The sequence below is a fragment of the Coregonus clupeaformis genome, chromosome 13 (genome assembly GCF_020615455.1).
Source record: "Coregonus clupeaformis isolate EN_2021a chromosome 13, ASM2061545v1, whole genome shotgun sequence".
In the NCBI taxonomy this organism is placed as follows: Eukaryota; Metazoa; Chordata; class Actinopteri; order Salmoniformes; family Salmonidae; genus Coregonus; species Coregonus clupeaformis.
Window position 1 is genome coordinate 25,734,414 of NC_059204.1, and position 16,905 is coordinate 25,751,318.

Consider the following 16,905-nt stretch of genomic DNA (forward strand, 5'->3'; position numbering starts at 1 on the left):
GAAAAGCAAAACATGACAGTGGCAAGGATAAACATTGGAGTTTGATAAAAAAAAAAATATGTTAATAGAAAAATAGTAATAGTGTATGACCAGAAATTCCAAAGCAGCATGAAACATGATTGCCAAGGCAGTTTTTTCATTTTTAAATAACAAGCCATCTCAAGCTTGTCTGTCAATTCCATGTATTGTCAAAATAGTAAAGTTATAAGCAATAAAGTGGAAAAAAAGGACATAACACTTCGTTATGGAGGTAATCACTTTATTTAATATAATTTGTACAGCTTTTTGCCATTGAAATGCTTGACAAAAGGCTCTAGCCAAACCTCCCTCTAAACAAAAAAACTAAGTTGACAGTTGCAAGATAAAAGGTTTGAGGTAAAAATAATTATCAGAGATTAAGGGCTCTATTCAATCCATATCGCGCAAGTAAAAAGCACTAAATCCCAATTTAAATTTAAAGGCAATGTTCCCGCGTTGGAGGAGACTGCATTTACGGTAAACTCTGCATATGTCAGCTCAATCGGAAATTACCATTACATTTCTATTGCGCATACAGATTGAAATAGAGCCCTATGTACAGTATTTATAATACAGTCATCAGCCAGGTCTCTTTCAGCATCTACTAAAAGCTATTTTTTTTAGCTGAATTACATGATGTGTATAATAGTTTAAAGATAGAACCCCCTTATCCCCTCTTACCACTGGTGAAATACAAATGGTTTTACATGCAGAATTAAACCAAAATCAGACAGAAATGGAAAGTCTTCAGCAAATCTTGGGTTCAATGATATCTTGTTTGTGGTGTACCACTTCAGCTCAGTTCATTACAAAATGAAAAAGTTCAGGTAAAAATACAAATCAATACATTTAAAAATTATATTTTAGCACAAGTGTGTGACTTTTCAAGTCATTGGTTTTGTGGCCGAAGTTGCCAGTAATCAAACTTAATCCACAAAACCTTTTATCATTAGGATGGATTTAAATCTTTGTGAGAGATGTAATTCTATTGCCTTGTATTTTTGCCTCTGCAGAAAGCGGCATTATCTTAAGAAGCCTCTTTTCAAAGTCTCCCTGAAGTTTAATGCCATAGGTCTGTACCAGGATCTCCGATGCCACAATGAAGGTTCTCAGCTTTCCATCCGTCTCTGCTTCCAGGGTCACCTCCATCTTAGTGCACTTTTCAATTGCTTCAATAGACAGCCTCACAGTCTCCAAAGTAGCAGGCTGGACCTAATTTACACCACAGAGAGCGCGAGAGAGACCATATATTAATATCATCACTAGCCTGCAATAAAGAGTTGATCACCTATTTGAAAAGCAGAGGCAATGGCAGACCACCCAGCCCTTAGTAACAGGACCCACCTTATAAATCCTGGTTCTTCCAGTTGAGTTGAGAGAAATACTGTCCAAGTACTCACTGGGGTACACATTGGTCACCCTTACGGTATCTCCAACCAATACATTGCAGTTGCAGGCCTGCTCCCTCCAGAGACAGACCTCAATAGAACCAGTCTCATCCTGCAAGGTCAGGCTGCGGCGCTCAACCAACTTTCTGGTCCTCTCCCGTTTCACTTTTACTTTACTCAAAAGTGTCATCTGAGCAAAGAGAGGGTGCAGTTAACTAAAAACAATTAGCAAAGGGTTATTTAAAGGTAATTTAAATATGTACTGTATGACTCACATCAATAACAGTTCCATCAATGCTCATCTGGATGCCTGGGTGAGAGGCCTTGGCATCAGCGATGGAGCAGAATGGATGGTGGGCCGGTTCAATGAGCATCCTTGCCTCCATTTCCAGCCTCTGAGGAACTTCTAATGGGCTTGTTTTGGACACTTTGCTTTTTTGTGTGACCTTCACTATATCCCCTTCCACAATGAGGGCTTTCAACAGGTAAAAGCTTCCCTCTTGGAATAAGTCATATCTCTCCTTCCCATATACAGTGACTTTGATACTGGCTGTGTCATCAGTCAGACTCATATGGAAAAGACTTTGTTTTTTCTTTGCCTTTGTGTCATAATATATCAGATCAGATTTTTTTACAATTTTTCCTTTTATCGCTTTATCGCCAAGTCCTCCCAAGTTTTTCAGATCTGCGATGGTTAGCATCTGACAAACACAGTGTAAAAGAGGATCTGTCACACAATGTCTAACCACATACAATATCCAATTGACTCTATGTGACCGATCAGGTATTTCACCCTGGACTGTGGGCGTCTGTGTGACTCAAACTCTGGGACCTAATGAGTCTTCAGGTTTCAGAAAAGGATAGGCTGAGTTTACACAGGCAGCCCAATTCTGATATTTTGAGTTGATCTGATTGGTCAAAAAAACAACAAGTGAAAAAAATATCAGAATTGGGTTGCCTTTGTAAATGCAGCCACACTTACCCAGGAGTTGGATTTGCGCTTGGAAGAGGGGGGAGGATTACCCTGAGAAAGTAAAAATATGTGTGGTTCTGTCATATAAACATAATGGGTAGAACATACATAAATGTTATTCTAATTATATGGGGGGTTTAGTCAAACCATCCTCCCCTATACAAGTTCAAATTATCTGTATTGCTGAGGCCACTTGTCTGATTGTCTGTCAGTTTCTCTTTTTTCATTGCATAAACAGACAAGGCAACCAACTAGGCTAACTTCAGCTTGTAAATGGTTTGCAAAATGTGCCCATACCTTGTTATTTTCCCCTTGCACCTTGTTCTCTGGACCTTAAAAACAAATGAGTCACAATGAATTCTGCTCAAAATTGGCATGACAAAAATAAAACTATCATTGTTCATAGAACTTGTCAAGTGAACGTCTATGTAGAATATGCATGGCCCTTATAATTATATTTTATTTTAATCTATAAGGTAAATTGATTGACTGAAACTTGAAAACATATTCTTCAGAACCTTTTTCTGACTCCTCGTCCTCTGAATCGCTCACATATTTCCTCTTCTGTCCTGAAAAAGAAGTGTATTTTCAATAAAATAATAATTGTATTGTTGTTTTTATGAATATAGTTTTTCTTTCATCTCAATGTCCTATGCACAACAGCAATTTACCACTAGACTAGAGCAGTGAAAATCCGCTTTCAATTAATTGCCTATACCAACAGTTCAAGTGATCTCATCATTCACACACCCTGAAAGATGCTACTAATTTGAATGGACACTGGACCAATGGAGAAAATTAATGTAGTCAAAAACACTATCTCGAATAAAATTAATTAAAACCAGTGGCTGCAGGTGTTTCCTCAGACTCCGAATCAATTTTGCGGTTCTTTTGCCGTCCTACAGGGAAAAAACGAACACATTAACAATTAACAACCCAGTGGGCATATGACATGATAACGACGTCTTTTTACTTGTTGAAATCTGGTCGGGACGTCTTATAACCGGATCACAACCAGATTAAGACGTATTTTTCATGACGTCTTGTTGACATCATGAAAAACACGTCTTTGATTGATATCTGGTTTTTGATTGAAATCTGATTGAACAACTGACCAGTTATCTAAATGCTACTCAATTAATATACACCAATCTATATAAACATGTGCATAGTGTTTGTGGGCCATGCACCCATTGCATATAAGACACTAGAACCATTACAATTATTACAATTATTGTAATGTTCTTTTTCTGCAGGGTTTGCATGATTAAGCTTAGCACACAATTATCTTTTTCAGGAGTAGGGCCATTTGAGGTTTTTATTCTGCAGGTAAAGAAATACCAATTTTAAAAAACTAAGAAATGTGATATATTTCACCTCAAAGTCATCAAATTTGCTAGGTCATTAAAAGCTACAATTTGTGACAGTCTCTGCGGTCCTATAGCTATCAGAGATGGTCCGTAATTTAGAGAATCTCCGATGCTATAAATGCTTTTGCTTTTACTACAGGCTATGGCAGTGTTTTTTGTAGTTGCAGTCCACCCAATTGAAAAGTGCACATTCACTTCCATAACATTTGTTCTAGGCTACCAGCATGTAAGATAAACATGCACAATAATACAGGATACCCTTTAAAAAAATCACTGCTGTTAAAATGCAGTACAATTAAATAATGGTTGTTTAATTAATGGTATCTGGTAGTTTGCTGTGTGTTGGCTTCTAATGGTAATAATAATATAATAATATGCCATTTAGCAGACGCTTTTATCCAAAGCGACTTACAGTCATGCGTGCATAATTTTTTTTGTGTATGGGTGGTCCCGGGGTTCGAACCCACTACCTTGGCGTTACAAGCGCCGTGCTCTACCAGCTGAGCTACAGAGTAATCTTCTGTCTGTGTTAGCTAATTGCACTGTTTATTGTGCTGCAAATGTTATTCTGTTCCACTGAATGCTGTTTTGATGTTGTCTTATGACTAACTGAAAAGCCAGAAAACTCACGAGGTTGATGTGTTCCTGGCCCTCTGGAAAGTCCTAAAATATGCCCCTGACCGCCGTGGTGGAGGAGGACGTAAAGTATGTATATGAGCAAGTTGCTCTTTTTTGAAGACATCTCTAAGTTATAACTGCCACACACTTCTTCAACTAGTAACATAGAAATACTTTTAGCCAGCTGAGTCCACAAAGTTTATTCAGGATTGTCTAGTTTTCTTTTAAAATCTCAAATTGATCATTTTAATGTGCTGATTCTCTTAACTGCAGATCTGACCCACCACACCACTCTTCAAGAGGGCCACTACGCTCCAGATCGCCTTCTGTGCTCAGATCTACCCCATCACACCGCCCTTATTAATCATTAATACAAATAAAACAATGGGCCTTTATATACTCTGTGTCCCAGTCTTTCTATGCATGTAATGTCTTTGGGTGAATTATGAAACAATTGCTGTATGCAGATGTGCAAAAAATTGTGACGTAGATTTGCTTTTGCCATTGCTTGATCAATTTTAAATGAAATAATTTGTTGCAGATTTAAACTTTAATCGGTGACTATGGAAACAATTAGACATTTAACTAACAATGTTTTCAATATCCTACTCTGCTTTTTACAGTAGGTAATAAACTGTAGTCAGGTGGTCATTATCAGGTTATGATGAGGTCTTAATGACCAGTACATGACATAATATAGCACATAATACATTGGTCAGAATTATGACCAGCTGGTCAGATTGAGGTCACAATTATGACCAAATGGTTTTATAGTGGTCTGAAAAAGACGACATATTCTGGTCAGTAAAAAAAAGATGTAAAAAACTTTTTTGCGACCAGAATATGAAGTAATAAAAAGACGTCATACTGACGTCTTTTCAACCAGGTTTTGCCCACTGCGAAGTGCATTACCACTATGTTGCGCTCAACAATTTTAGCTGACCATGGGAAGTGAGATGGGATGGGACCTGATAATTTACACTACACTTTCTGTGAAATTGTAATACTGTACATTCCAATTATGTATGTTTATGGTAGGCCTACCTTTTTTCTCTTTCTGTTGTTTCCCATTAAGCAGGTTCTGAACAAAGGGACGCAGAAGGTCCTGAATAGCTGAGTCATTTCTTGGGATCTTCCCCATCACTCTTCCCATTTCAAGGATAGACTTATTCATTCCCAAGTGACTGATGATGGTTTTAGGCATGTCTACTGGCTTAATGTCACTCTTTACACCATTTGGAATTTTATTCAAAAGGTGACACATCTTTTTATATTGATCCTCATCCAGTTCCTCTATAATCTTAGTGAGCGCTTGGCACCACTTATCCTCAATGCATGAAGTCATCTTTGGAAAGAAGCAAAACAAATATTGAATCATAAGACATTTGCAAAACTGGGGCAGATATATTCGATGTAGGCTACAATAGATTACAACCCAATGAAAGTTAGAACACCTGCCAAATGAAATATTTCCCCAAGGTACAGGTCTACGGTAGTGTAGTCGACTAAACTCAAGGAGCGAAGGCTAAGTAGCCTACCCTATACGTAGCCTAAATGCAAATAATTATCAACAGAATAATCTCACTCGTTGAATCTAAATGAATAATCAAACTGGGTCAACATCATTATAACTTAAGCAACAACACCTACCAATAAATGACATTATAATAACGTAGGCTAAATAATCAAACAAATAATCAAACACTCACCACGTAGCCTAGTCAACAGGCAATTGTGCTTCAAATTTGGCCGCGAAAAAATACTGTGCGCTTTGAGATTCATTTTCAGTTTCGTTTTCATCGTGTCATTTGAGACAAGGCTAGAAGGGATCCAGCTTTTGTCCAATTAACGTCAAAGATATATATTTTTTGTGCATTTTAGCTAACCCTAAATCTAACCTTTTTCCTAACCTTAACCTAATGCTCCTAACCTGCTACATTCATTCTCCTAACCTGCTGCGTAAATTCTTCTAACCTGCTACGAAAATAAAATCTGACGTTAATTTGACAAAAACTGAATTCTTTCTAGCCATGACCCGCGAGACGTGGTAAAGTAAATGCCAAGAGTGTGCAAAGATGTCATCAAGGCAAAGGGTGGCTATTTGAAGAATCTCAAATGTAAAATATATGTGTATTTGTTTACTACATGATTCCATACGTGTTATTTCATGGTTTTGATGTCTTCACTATTTTCGACAATGTAAAAAATTGTAAAAAATAGTTTTAAAAAATAAAGGAAAACCCTTGAATGAGTAGGTGTGTCGAAACTTTTGACTGGTACTGTAGGTTCCATTCAATGTCATCCTGTCAGTTGGACTCTCTGATGTCTTCTCTTGTGCTGCATCTGGCAACCCTGCCCTCGCATAGTGGCCTTGTACACAAGCTTGCCTCTCCTTGCCTTTCTTGCCCAGAGTTGGATCAAAACAGTGATTGTTTATCTCATTTTTGACCTGCTCTTACCGGTCTAATCTTAACATTTAACATTTAAGTCATTTAGCAGACGCTCTTATCCAGAGCGACTTAAAAATTGGTGCATTCAACTTAAGATAGCCAGTGGGACAAGCACATCTTGATCACAGTAAGTACACTTCTTCAAACAAGCAGCTGTGAGCAAAGTCAGTGCAATCAGGGACAACTACATCTCGATCACAATAAGTACATTTCTTTAAACAAGTCAGTGCTAGCAGGTGAAATAAGTCAGGTGTTAGTTTAGACAAAAGACAGTGGTAGTAAAGGGGGGGTAGAATGATAAAGACAGTGGTAGTAAAGGGGGGGTAGAATGATTACTATTATACTATTCCAGGTATTCCTTAAAGAGGTAGGGTTTCAAGTGTCTCCGGAAGGTGGTCAGTGACTCCCTGTCCTGGCGTCGTGGGGGAGCTTGTTCCACCATTGGGGTGCCAGAGCAGCGAATAGCTTTGACTGGGCTGAGCGGGAACTGTGCTTCCGTAGAGGTAGGGGGGCTAGCAGGCCAGAGGTGGATGAACGTAGTGCCCTCGTTTGGGTGTAGGGTCTGATCAGAGCCTGAAGGTAAGGAGGAGCCGTTCCCCTCACATCTCGGTAGGCAAGCACCATGGTTTTGTAGTAGATGCGAGCTTCAACTGGAAGACAGTGGAGTGTGCGGAGGAGCGGGGTGACGTGAGAGAACTTGGGAAGGTTGAACACCAGACGGGCAGCAGCGTTCTGGATAAGTTGCAGGGGTTTAATGGCACAGGCAGTTTCTGACCTGACCACTGTCATGTACCTGAAAGACGCAGAGCTTCGATACTGCCACTCACAGTAAGTGATCAACCATTGAAATCTGTTCATAAATAAATGTTATGGTAAAGTAGACTATATGGTTTAATAATGCATCCATGACATTTTCTACAAAGATACTGAAACTGAGAGGCATCTTAGTTGTGAGGTTGTCTGATGACTCGTCTGATATAAACTTACATAGACTAATGTCACCATATTCTATTAGAGTTTCCCGCTATCGGAAGGAAGCTGTCACTCAAGCCAGGGGGGTCAACGTTCTGCAGGCCAGCCTATCAGAGTGTGAGTCTGCATTAGAGAGCCAATCAAAGGAGTTGGCAGGCAGGCGGTTGGAGCAGCGGGAGCTGAGGGATGGGCTTGCAGTGGCCTGGAGAGAGAAAGAGGGGCTTCTGGAGAGATGGATGGATAAGGAGGAGGCGGCAGAGAGGGTGAACAGGCACAATGATGCACAGGAAAGGTGACAGACCAAGGTTTCTATGCTTAGTTTGAATACTTAAAACATTTAAACGCCTAGCCCCTTCTCATAGGGGTAAACTAATATATCTAGAGGTAACCGAAAGGTCGCTGGTTAAATCCCTAAATGCTAAATGACTAAAATGTCCAAATGTAAATGTGTTTGGGGCTAAGAGAGAAGTGTCCATTCTCCTGTCTTTTCTCTGTAAGGAGACACACAGACAACAACAGACACAGAACACACATGCAGTGGCAGGCACACACTTGCTTCCCAACTAATGTTATGATCTGCTTTGACCAGAGGATGGTGCACACTGCCCATGGTGGACCTTGACTCATTTTCCCAAAAGCTTCCTGTACTAAAACAGACCTTGAATGTGGCTCAAATGTTTTTTATCTTTGTATCTATTGAAAGATATTTAAGATGTGGGCCAATTAATTTTCATCAATGTAGCTATAGGTAAAGCTAATTATAAACCAAACTGTTGTGAATTTCAGATACTGTATGTACAGGCTTATATAAATGAGTACCTAAGATCTAATTCAATGTTTTAATATTAATACCATGAGAAATAAAGTAACAAACTGGTCAGTCATGTTTTTCACTTCACTAAGACACCTCTCTCTGTCCTGTGACTGCAAATGCTTCCTGTTTTTATGTGTTACTGTCCTTCTCAAAGTTTCCTTTTCAATGGTCACTCACTGGCCCACAGAGCTTCCCTAACAACACATTTCTGCAAAGTAGGTATAAATGTGTCAGTGCACTTTGAGCCCCAAATGGTGAAGCATGATGCCATCTTGATAACTTAACTCGCTACTGTGCAAATCAAATTTAACTCTAACTAACATTGTAGATAAAGAAATTGCACTGTGATTGAACTTCTGACAAGGAAGTCATCTGAGACCATGTGTGGATACTTGACTATCACTTCAACCGCCAGATTAATTTATCTTCCGTCTTTGGATGTGAGACTTAATAGAACGTACACGAAAATAAGCATCTATTAGAAAATGTGTTAATTCATTTTGCCTTTAATAAAAATAAACATTCTGAAATAAAAAAAATGGCAAACAAAAAAGTATTAAATGATTGAGAATAATCATAGTCAATGATACAGTAGTAATAATATTAATAATAGTTATGTCATGTTCCACCAAAATCATAACATCAGCATACTTTCTGTAGACATTATGATGCTCCCACAGCACTTCCAAATATTCACACTTAAGAGCTGCAAACAGGTACCCCATAGATGCACAACAACAATAATCACAGATCATAGTTCACAGCACTGCTGAAAAACATGCTCCATTGGTGTCGCTGTGCGCTAGGCCAGGTTTTCCCAAACTCTGACACCAATGCTGAATCTCAAACTGACCCCTAGCTAGCCCGTCACTAGGCACTTCTAGGATTGGACAGGTATGAATATTAAGGTAATGTATTCACCCTGCCTTTTGCTTGGCTAGTTCGAATTTCCCCACATTACTTATACCTACCCAATCCTTTCAGATTTAAAGGAGTGCCTAGGGAAGAAGAGCTAGGGGTCAGTTTGGGATTCAGCACAAGAGTGAATGGAATCTGATGGAGAAATTATTCTAAAATACCCATTCTCTTAGACCATGTGCAAGAATCTGATGAATGTCAAAGCGGTGAATTGAGACTAACTGACAGACTGACAGTGAGGAGTATCACTAGGCTATACAGTGTGGATGCAGTGTGTGCAAGTTTACTTTAAGTGGGAGTGTATAATCTGTCCTCTTATTGTAGAAGAGGGTGAATCATAGAAACCTCCGTATTCTTCCCTTAAAACATGAAGGTTTTTACAGAATTAATGACTGGGTAGAAATTCAGGAGTTTAAAGATGATGGGGCAGATGAAAGGGTTGCCTAAATTACATCACTAACCAAAGTGTGTCAGTCTGTGTGTTTGCCCTTCTCTCCTCTCTTCAGCAGGTACTCTCTAAACCTTGCTTTATATCAATGATCAATACATGATCAATATGATCAATATTTGTAGAAATAATTACATTTAAATTATGATTGGTGGAAAAATAATGATAAAAAGCCCACTTCCTTTCAATGGCACTCCCTCAGCGTGGACAGCCATGGCACTCCCTCAGCGTGGACAGCCATGGCACTCCCTCAGCGTGGACAGCCATGGCACTCCCTCAGCGTGGACAGCCATGGCACTCCCTCAGCGTGGACAGCCATGGCACATCATCCCTCTTCATGACATTTTGGTCATCTACTTTTTATCCATTATAGCACATATTGTGCCCATCCTCGACACTGTGAAACTGCTGGTCAAATGACACCTATGGATCTGTCAGCATTCGCCATTGTCCAATATTACATCATCATTTACATGGTGCTGGGTTTTTGGTTGTGTTTGCCACCACCCAAAACAACAACCACTGCAGACAGCGAGAACATGTACAAGAAGACAAGTGGCTTAAGTAAGACAAAAATACACCGCAAGCAACGTCAGGAAGACCACGAGGCTACCACATCTCTCCATCCACATGCCTTCATCCCACCGTGTGTGTGTGTGTGTGTGTGTGTGTGTGTGTGTAAGAGTTTGCGCAAGAGTGTGTGTGTGTGTGAGCTCTAGCAGTCCTCGTCGTCTGCCATTCCTTTGAGCCGCAGGCGGGCAAAGTCCTCGAACACAAAGTCGTCGTCTTGGGAGAATCTACTGCAGGATGACAACAAGGAAACATGGCAGAAGTGAGAGTGTTTTAGATCTGAGGGAATAGGTTTAGGGTCTCTCTGGCTGCGTTTACATCGGCAGCTCAATTCTGATATTTTTTTCACTTATTTGTCTTTTCACCAATCAGATCAGCTCTTTTGCCAATAATTGGGGAAAATATCAGAATTGGGCTGCCTGTGTAAACGCAGCCTTTGGTCACAGTAAAGAAGCAGTGATTACAATGGTCAGATAGACCAGATGAATACTCACTTTGATTCAAATTCTATCAGGTTGGTGTCGATGGGAGGGTCCAACTCCGGCACAGCTGTTAGAACACACAGATAATGACATGTCAGTGCGATGTCACCATGGCAATGGCTCCATGGCAATGGCTCCATGGCAACTTACATGCAGGAAATACCAGAGAGTGAGATTATGTATTTGATGGGCTTGTGTATGTGAGGGACTGTTGTTCCCTGCCCACAAGGCTGAACTAAACTACTGAAATATATTTCACAAGACTGTGTCCACTGTCAATTCCTCTTCACTTATAGGCCTAGTAGAGTTCCCACTATCACAATTCACTGCTTCCCAATCACTAAAAAACAGCAAGCCACTTGAGGGACTCTAAAGTCCTCATCTTCCTTAATTTGAATTGATCGGAACATTTGAAAACGTGAATGTAACATGGTGGAAGCTTGCCAGAGAGGATTTGTTCAACTCTCTCAATTCACTGAAAATGAAGGGAAGGAGAGGAACTGAGATGCATCCGAAGTACTGAGATAAAGACCTGATAGTGGGCTTATGGAGAGGTGGTGGGAGTCTGTAGGTACCTGACTGTGGGCGGGATATGGGAAGTTCTGTGGGTTTGGGGTGCATTAAGACGAAGGGCAGCTCCACCGACACATCCCTGGAAACACACACACACAGAAGATAAACAACATTCATTGGGATCAAATATGCATGCATAATAATACTAATAAATGCCATTTAGCAGACGCTTTTATCCAAAGCGACTTACAATCATGCGTGCATACATTTTAAGTATGGGGGGTGGTCCTGGGAATTGAACCCACTATCCTGGTGTAGCAAGCGCCATGCTCTACCAAGTGAGCTACAAATGACCACATGCATGGTCAATCATGCATGTCAATCAATAACAATTTGATAGTTATTCTATGGAAACATCCATATGATGATATACTATTGCACCATGAATAATCCAAGATCTGACAGGAAACAACCCAGAAAATATGATTAGTTACATGTTTGATCAGTGAAGGGGGAATAAAGCCCATCAACCCTCCTTTGCTGTCAAACATTGATCTTACCCAATGGGAACTCTTCAGTGCTGGGTAGCACTTTGTTTCAAAACAGTAATTATACAGTAATAACCAATGAATTGTAATAAATCAAAGCCTGAACACCAAGATGTGCAGACTTACTATATTGAAGCTTTATTCCCCTCAACACTTCATTGATAACTCTGCATCAGTGTGACTTTGGGCCACAGCCTAATGAAACCTCACACCATCCTTAGGGTTAGGACTCTGTGACTCAGGCAGGGAGAAGACAGGAGGCTGCAGTTATAAAAGGAGCTTAGCAGCTGCAGGTGAGATTTGACATACAATGGCTGGTATGTAAAATCATCACACATACACACACTTAAGAGGCACTGATGGCGGTTCTGGCGCACACACAGATGATGGTAGGGCATAAGATCAGCACACACACGATGGTGGTAGGGCATAAGATCAGCACACACACGATGGTGGTAGGGCATAAGATCAGCACACACACAGATGGTGGTAGGGCATAAGATCAGCACACACACAGATGGTGGTAGGGCATAAGATCAGCACACACACAGATGGTGGTAGGGCATAAGACCAGCACACACACAGATGGTGGAAGGGCATAAGACCAGCACACACACATATGGTGGTAGGGCATAAGATCAGCACACACACACAGATGGTGGTAAGGCATAAGATCACCACACACACAGATGGTGGTAGGGCATAAGATCACCACACACACACGCAGGTGGAGGCTGGGATGTCATATTACCTCTCTAACACGCCACTCAGCAGCCTGAGACCCAACGCAAGAGCAGATGCACAGATGGAGGGAGAGAGACGCACAAACAGACAGACAGGCGGACAAACACAGGAGGGGAGAGCGACACAAGCCACAGGAGGGAAGATGAAATGAGGCCGGAACTCAAAACCAAGGCAACCGCAACCGAGAGGGGAGACAGCAAAGCATGGCGCACCATTGAGTGGAGTGGAAGGAGCAGAGAGACTAGTGAGGGTCTGGGAGATGTGATTTCATGACAGTTTATACACAAGTTGTAATGGCAGAGTATCAGGAGTGTATATGACACAGGTCGGAGTGTAAATGGGGTTGTGTGTAGAATGTAGACTACAGCATGTGTGTGGTCAGTAAAAGTGGTAGGTGTGTGTGTCAGTGTTTCCCTAAGTACATGGAAGTAGCCAGCCAGGGAGTGCTGGGCTGGGGGGTATGCCCTCCTGGATTTTTTGTTTGTTGCAGAACAAGCTGTATTTTGGTGGCCTCTGCTACATTCTAATGCCTTGATCTATCCAAAATACACAGCTAAATTGTTGAATAGTTGAACGACTTTACCTCCCAGATTGATAAAATGGGTTGTGACTTAACAATTAAAATGACTGAAAATGTATGAAGTCAGTGTGTTGTTAAGGATATTGTCTAGGCCTATATGATCAGGGCTATTTCCTAAGTAAGATAACCTTTTTTAACACTAAACCGGTCTTCTCTTGAGATTAAAGTTATTTTTACAGGTTTTACTGCAAGATCTGAATTGCCACAATTATGTTTGTTCTTAAAATTATGTATTTTCTTGGCTCTGTGGCTATGGACACTAAGTGTAATGAAACCAATGTGTCATTTAAGAAATTTGGGTGAACTATCCCTTTAACAGTTTGGCCTGTCAATCAATCACTGTGGGAGGGATTGTCAGGGGAGGGGGCAGGATGTTTGTGAGTCAGAGTTGGTAGGGTTTCAGACTTGTCAATCACTCACTGTGGGTGGGACTTTGAGGGACGGCGGTAGATTAGTAATCTAGTCAGAAAAACTAGTCTAGTCTACTCATTCAATTACATTTATTGTGGCAAAAACCTATGAAAAAAGGTTGTGTTCTGTCAACTAAACATGGATTCCCTGTTGAGAAACAATATATAATTGCAGGAAAATTCTCAACGGGAGGACCCACAGACCCCCCCCGCCAGAATGTATAAAAGTGGGGGTGCACAAAGTCAGGCACCCATGAATAGATCTACAGGTATGATTGAAGAATGAAGTAGATGTTAAACATGGGTTTTCCTACACAGAAAGCAGCAGTTGACTACTCCATTGTCGACACTAATCAAATCATTAGCTTTTATAATCTTTAATCAGTTCTCTTAGATAAAAAAAATATATACACATATATACAGTTGAAGTCGGAAGTTTACATACACTTAGGTTGGAATCATTAAAACTTGTTTTTCAACCACTCTACACATTTCTTGTTAACAAACTATAGTTTTGGCAAGTCGGTTAGGACATCTACTTTGTGCATGACTTTTTCCAACTACTGTTTACAGACAGATTATTTCACATATAATTCACTGTATCACAATTCCAGTGGGTCAGAAGTTTACATACACTAAGTTGACTGTGCCTTTAAACAGCTTGGACAATTCCAGAAAACGATGTCATGGCTTTAGAAGCTTCTGATAGGCTAATTGACATCATTTGAGTCAATTGGAGGTGTACCTGTGGATGTATTTCAAGGCCTACCTTCAAACTCAGTGCCTCTTTGCTTGACATCATGGGAAAATCAAAAGAAATCAGCCAAGACCTCAGAAAAAAATTTGTAGACCTCCACAATTCTGGTTCATCCTTGGGAGCAATTTCCAAACACCTGAAGGTACCATGTTCATCTGTACAAACAATAGTATGCAAGTATAAACACCATGGGACCACGCAGCCGTCATAACGCTCAGGAAGGAGACGCGTTCTGTCTCCTAGAAATGAACGTACTTTGGTGTGAAAAGTGCAAATCAATCCCAGAACAACAGCAAAGGACCTTGTGAAGATGCTGGAGGAAACAGGTATAAAAGTGTCTATATCCACAGTAAAACGAGTCCTATAACCTGAAAGGCCGCTCAGCAAGGAAGAAGCCACTGCTCCAAAACCACCATAAAAAAGCCAGACTACGGTTTGCAACTGCACATGGGGACAAATATTGTACTTTTTGGAGAAATGTCCTCTGGTCTGATGAAACAAAAATAGAACTGTTTGGCCATAATGACCATCGTTATGTTTGGAGGAAAAAGGGGGTTGCTTGCAAGCCGAAGAACACCATCCCAACCGTGAAGCACGGGGTTGGTAGCATCATGCTGTGGGGGTGCTTTGCTGCAGGAGGGACTGATGCACTTCACAAAATAGATGGCATCATGAGGAAGGAAAATTAAGTGGATAAATTGAAGCAACATCTCAAGACATCAGTCAGGAAGTTAAAGCTTGGTCGCAAATGGGTCTTCCAAATGGACAATGACCCCAAGCATACTTCCAAAGTTGTGGAAAAATGGCTTAAGGACAACAAAGTCAAGGTATTGGAGTGGCCATCACAAAGCCCTGACCTCATTCCTATTGAAAATGTGTGGGCAGAACTGAAAAAGCGTGTGCGAGCAAGAAAACAAAAATGTTTTAGTCATTTATCCAGAGCGATTTACAGGAGCAATTAGGGTTAAGTGCCTTGCTTAAGGACACATCGACAGATTTTTCACCTAGTCAGCTCGGGGATTAGAACCAGCAACCTTTCGGTTACTGGCACAACGCTCTTAACCACTAAGCTACCTTCCGCTTAGTGAGGTCTACAAACCTGACTCAGTTACACCAGCTCTGTCAGGAGGAATGGGCCAAAATTCACCCAACTTATTGTGGGAAGCTTGTGTAAGGCTACCCGAAACGTTTGACCCAAGTTAAACAATTTAAAGGCAATGCCAGCAAATACTAATTGAGTGTATGTAAACTTCTGACCCACTGGGAATGTGATGAAAGAAATAAAAGCTGAAATAAATCACTCTCTCTACTATTATTCTGACATTTCACATTCTTAAAATAAAGTGGTGATCCTAACTGACCTAAGACAGGGAATTTTTACTAGGATTAAATGTCAGGAATTGTGAAAAACGGAGTTTAAATGTATTTGACTAAGGTGTATGTAAACTTCCGACTTCAACTGTTTATGCTACCAGTCAAAAGTTTGGACACACCTACTCATTCCAGGGTTTTTCTTTGTTTTTACTATTTTCTACATTGTAGAATAATAGTGAAGACATCAAAACTATTTAATAACACATTTGGAATCATGAAGTAACCAAAAAAGTGTTAAACAAATCAAAATATATTTTATATTTGAGATTCTTCAAAGTATCCACACTTGCCTTGATGACAGCTTTGCACACTCTTGGCATTCTCTCAACCAGCTTCATGAGGTAGTCACCTGGAATGCATTTAAATTAACAGGTGTGCCTTGTTAAAAGTTAATTTGTGGAATTTATTTCCTTCTTAATGCGTTTGAGCCAATCGGTTGTGTTGTGACAAGGTAGAGGTGGTATACAGAAGATATACCTATTTAGTAAAAGACCAAGTCCATATTATGGCAAGAACAGCTCAAATAAGCAAAGAGAAACGACAGTCCATCATTACTTTAAGACATGAAGGTCAGTCAATACGGAACATTTCAAAAACATTGAAAGTTTCTTCAAGTGCAGTCGCAAAAACCATCACGCGCTATGATGAAACTGGCTCTCATGAGGACCGCCACAGGAATGGAAGACCCAGAGTTACCTCTGCTGCAGACGATAAGTTCATTAGAGTTACCAGCCTCGGAAAGTAGTCCAAATAAATGCTTCACAGAGTTCAAGTAAGAGACATCTCAACATCAACTGTTCAGAGGGGACTGTGTGAATCAGGCCTTCATGGTCGAATTGCTGCAAAGAAACCACTACTAAAGGACACCAATAAGAAGAAGAGACCTGCTTGGGCCAAGAAACACGAGCAATGGACATTAGACCGGTGGAAATGTGTCCTTTGGTCTGGAGTCCAAATT

General features: G+C 40.5%; 2 protein-coding genes across 5 annotated transcripts in view; both read right to left on the reverse strand.

Moving 5' to 3' along the window:
* Positions 1–242: 242 nt before the first annotated feature.
* Positions 243–6,161, reverse strand: LOC121579812. Its single transcript, XM_041894720.1, has 9 exons — positions 6,077–6,161; positions 5,412–5,712; positions 3,222–3,278; positions 2,898–2,948; positions 2,677–2,711; positions 2,389–2,430; positions 1,682–2,107; positions 1,363–1,596; positions 243–1,230 (listed from the first exon to the last, which is right to left on the reverse strand). Exons 2-9 carry the CDS (start codon positions 5,710–5,712, stop codon positions 979–981), a joined length of 1,398 nt encoding a protein of 465 aa, XP_041750654.1. The 5' UTR covers positions 6,077–6,161; the 3' UTR covers positions 243–978.
* A 2,930-nt stretch (positions 6,162–9,091) lies between these two features.
* Positions 9,092–16,905, reverse strand: part of LOC121579815 (arrestin red cell) — a 31,081-nt gene continuing 23,267 nt past the window's right edge. Inside the window, exons 12-15 of one of the 4 annotated variants that reach the window (XM_041894725.2) lie at positions 12,834–12,857; positions 11,597–11,673; positions 11,034–11,088; positions 9,092–10,766 (exon numbers count right to left, since the gene is read on the reverse strand). In XM_041894725.2, coding sequence (XP_041750659.1) covers positions 10,685–10,766; positions 11,034–11,088; positions 11,597–11,673; positions 12,834–12,857 — 238 coding nt within the window. In that variant the 3' untranslated portion in view covers positions 9,092–10,684. Of the gene's footprint in view, positions 10,770–11,033; positions 11,089–11,596; positions 11,674–12,833; positions 12,858–16,905 lie in introns of all 4 variants that reach the window. The other 3 variants (XM_041894724.2, XM_041894727.2, XM_041894726.2) reach the window with 3 other exon arrangements.

What these genes read in the sequence shown, in the direction of transcription:
- LOC121579812 (XM_041894720.1), bottom strand. Translation starts at nt 5,712, where the DNA reads ATGACTTCATGCATTGAGGATAAGTGGTGCCAAGCGCTCACTAAGATT. An exon ending in AGCGCAAATCCAACTCCTGG is followed by an intron (nt 2,108 to 2,388) that starts GTAAGTGTGGCT and finishes TGTGTTTGTCAG; the next exon opens with ATGCTAACCATCGCAGATCT. An exon ending in TTGATGGAACTGTTATTGAT is followed by an intron (nt 1,597 to 1,681) that starts GTGAGTCATACA and finishes CTCTTTGCTCAG; the next exon opens with ATGACACTTTTGAGTAAAGT.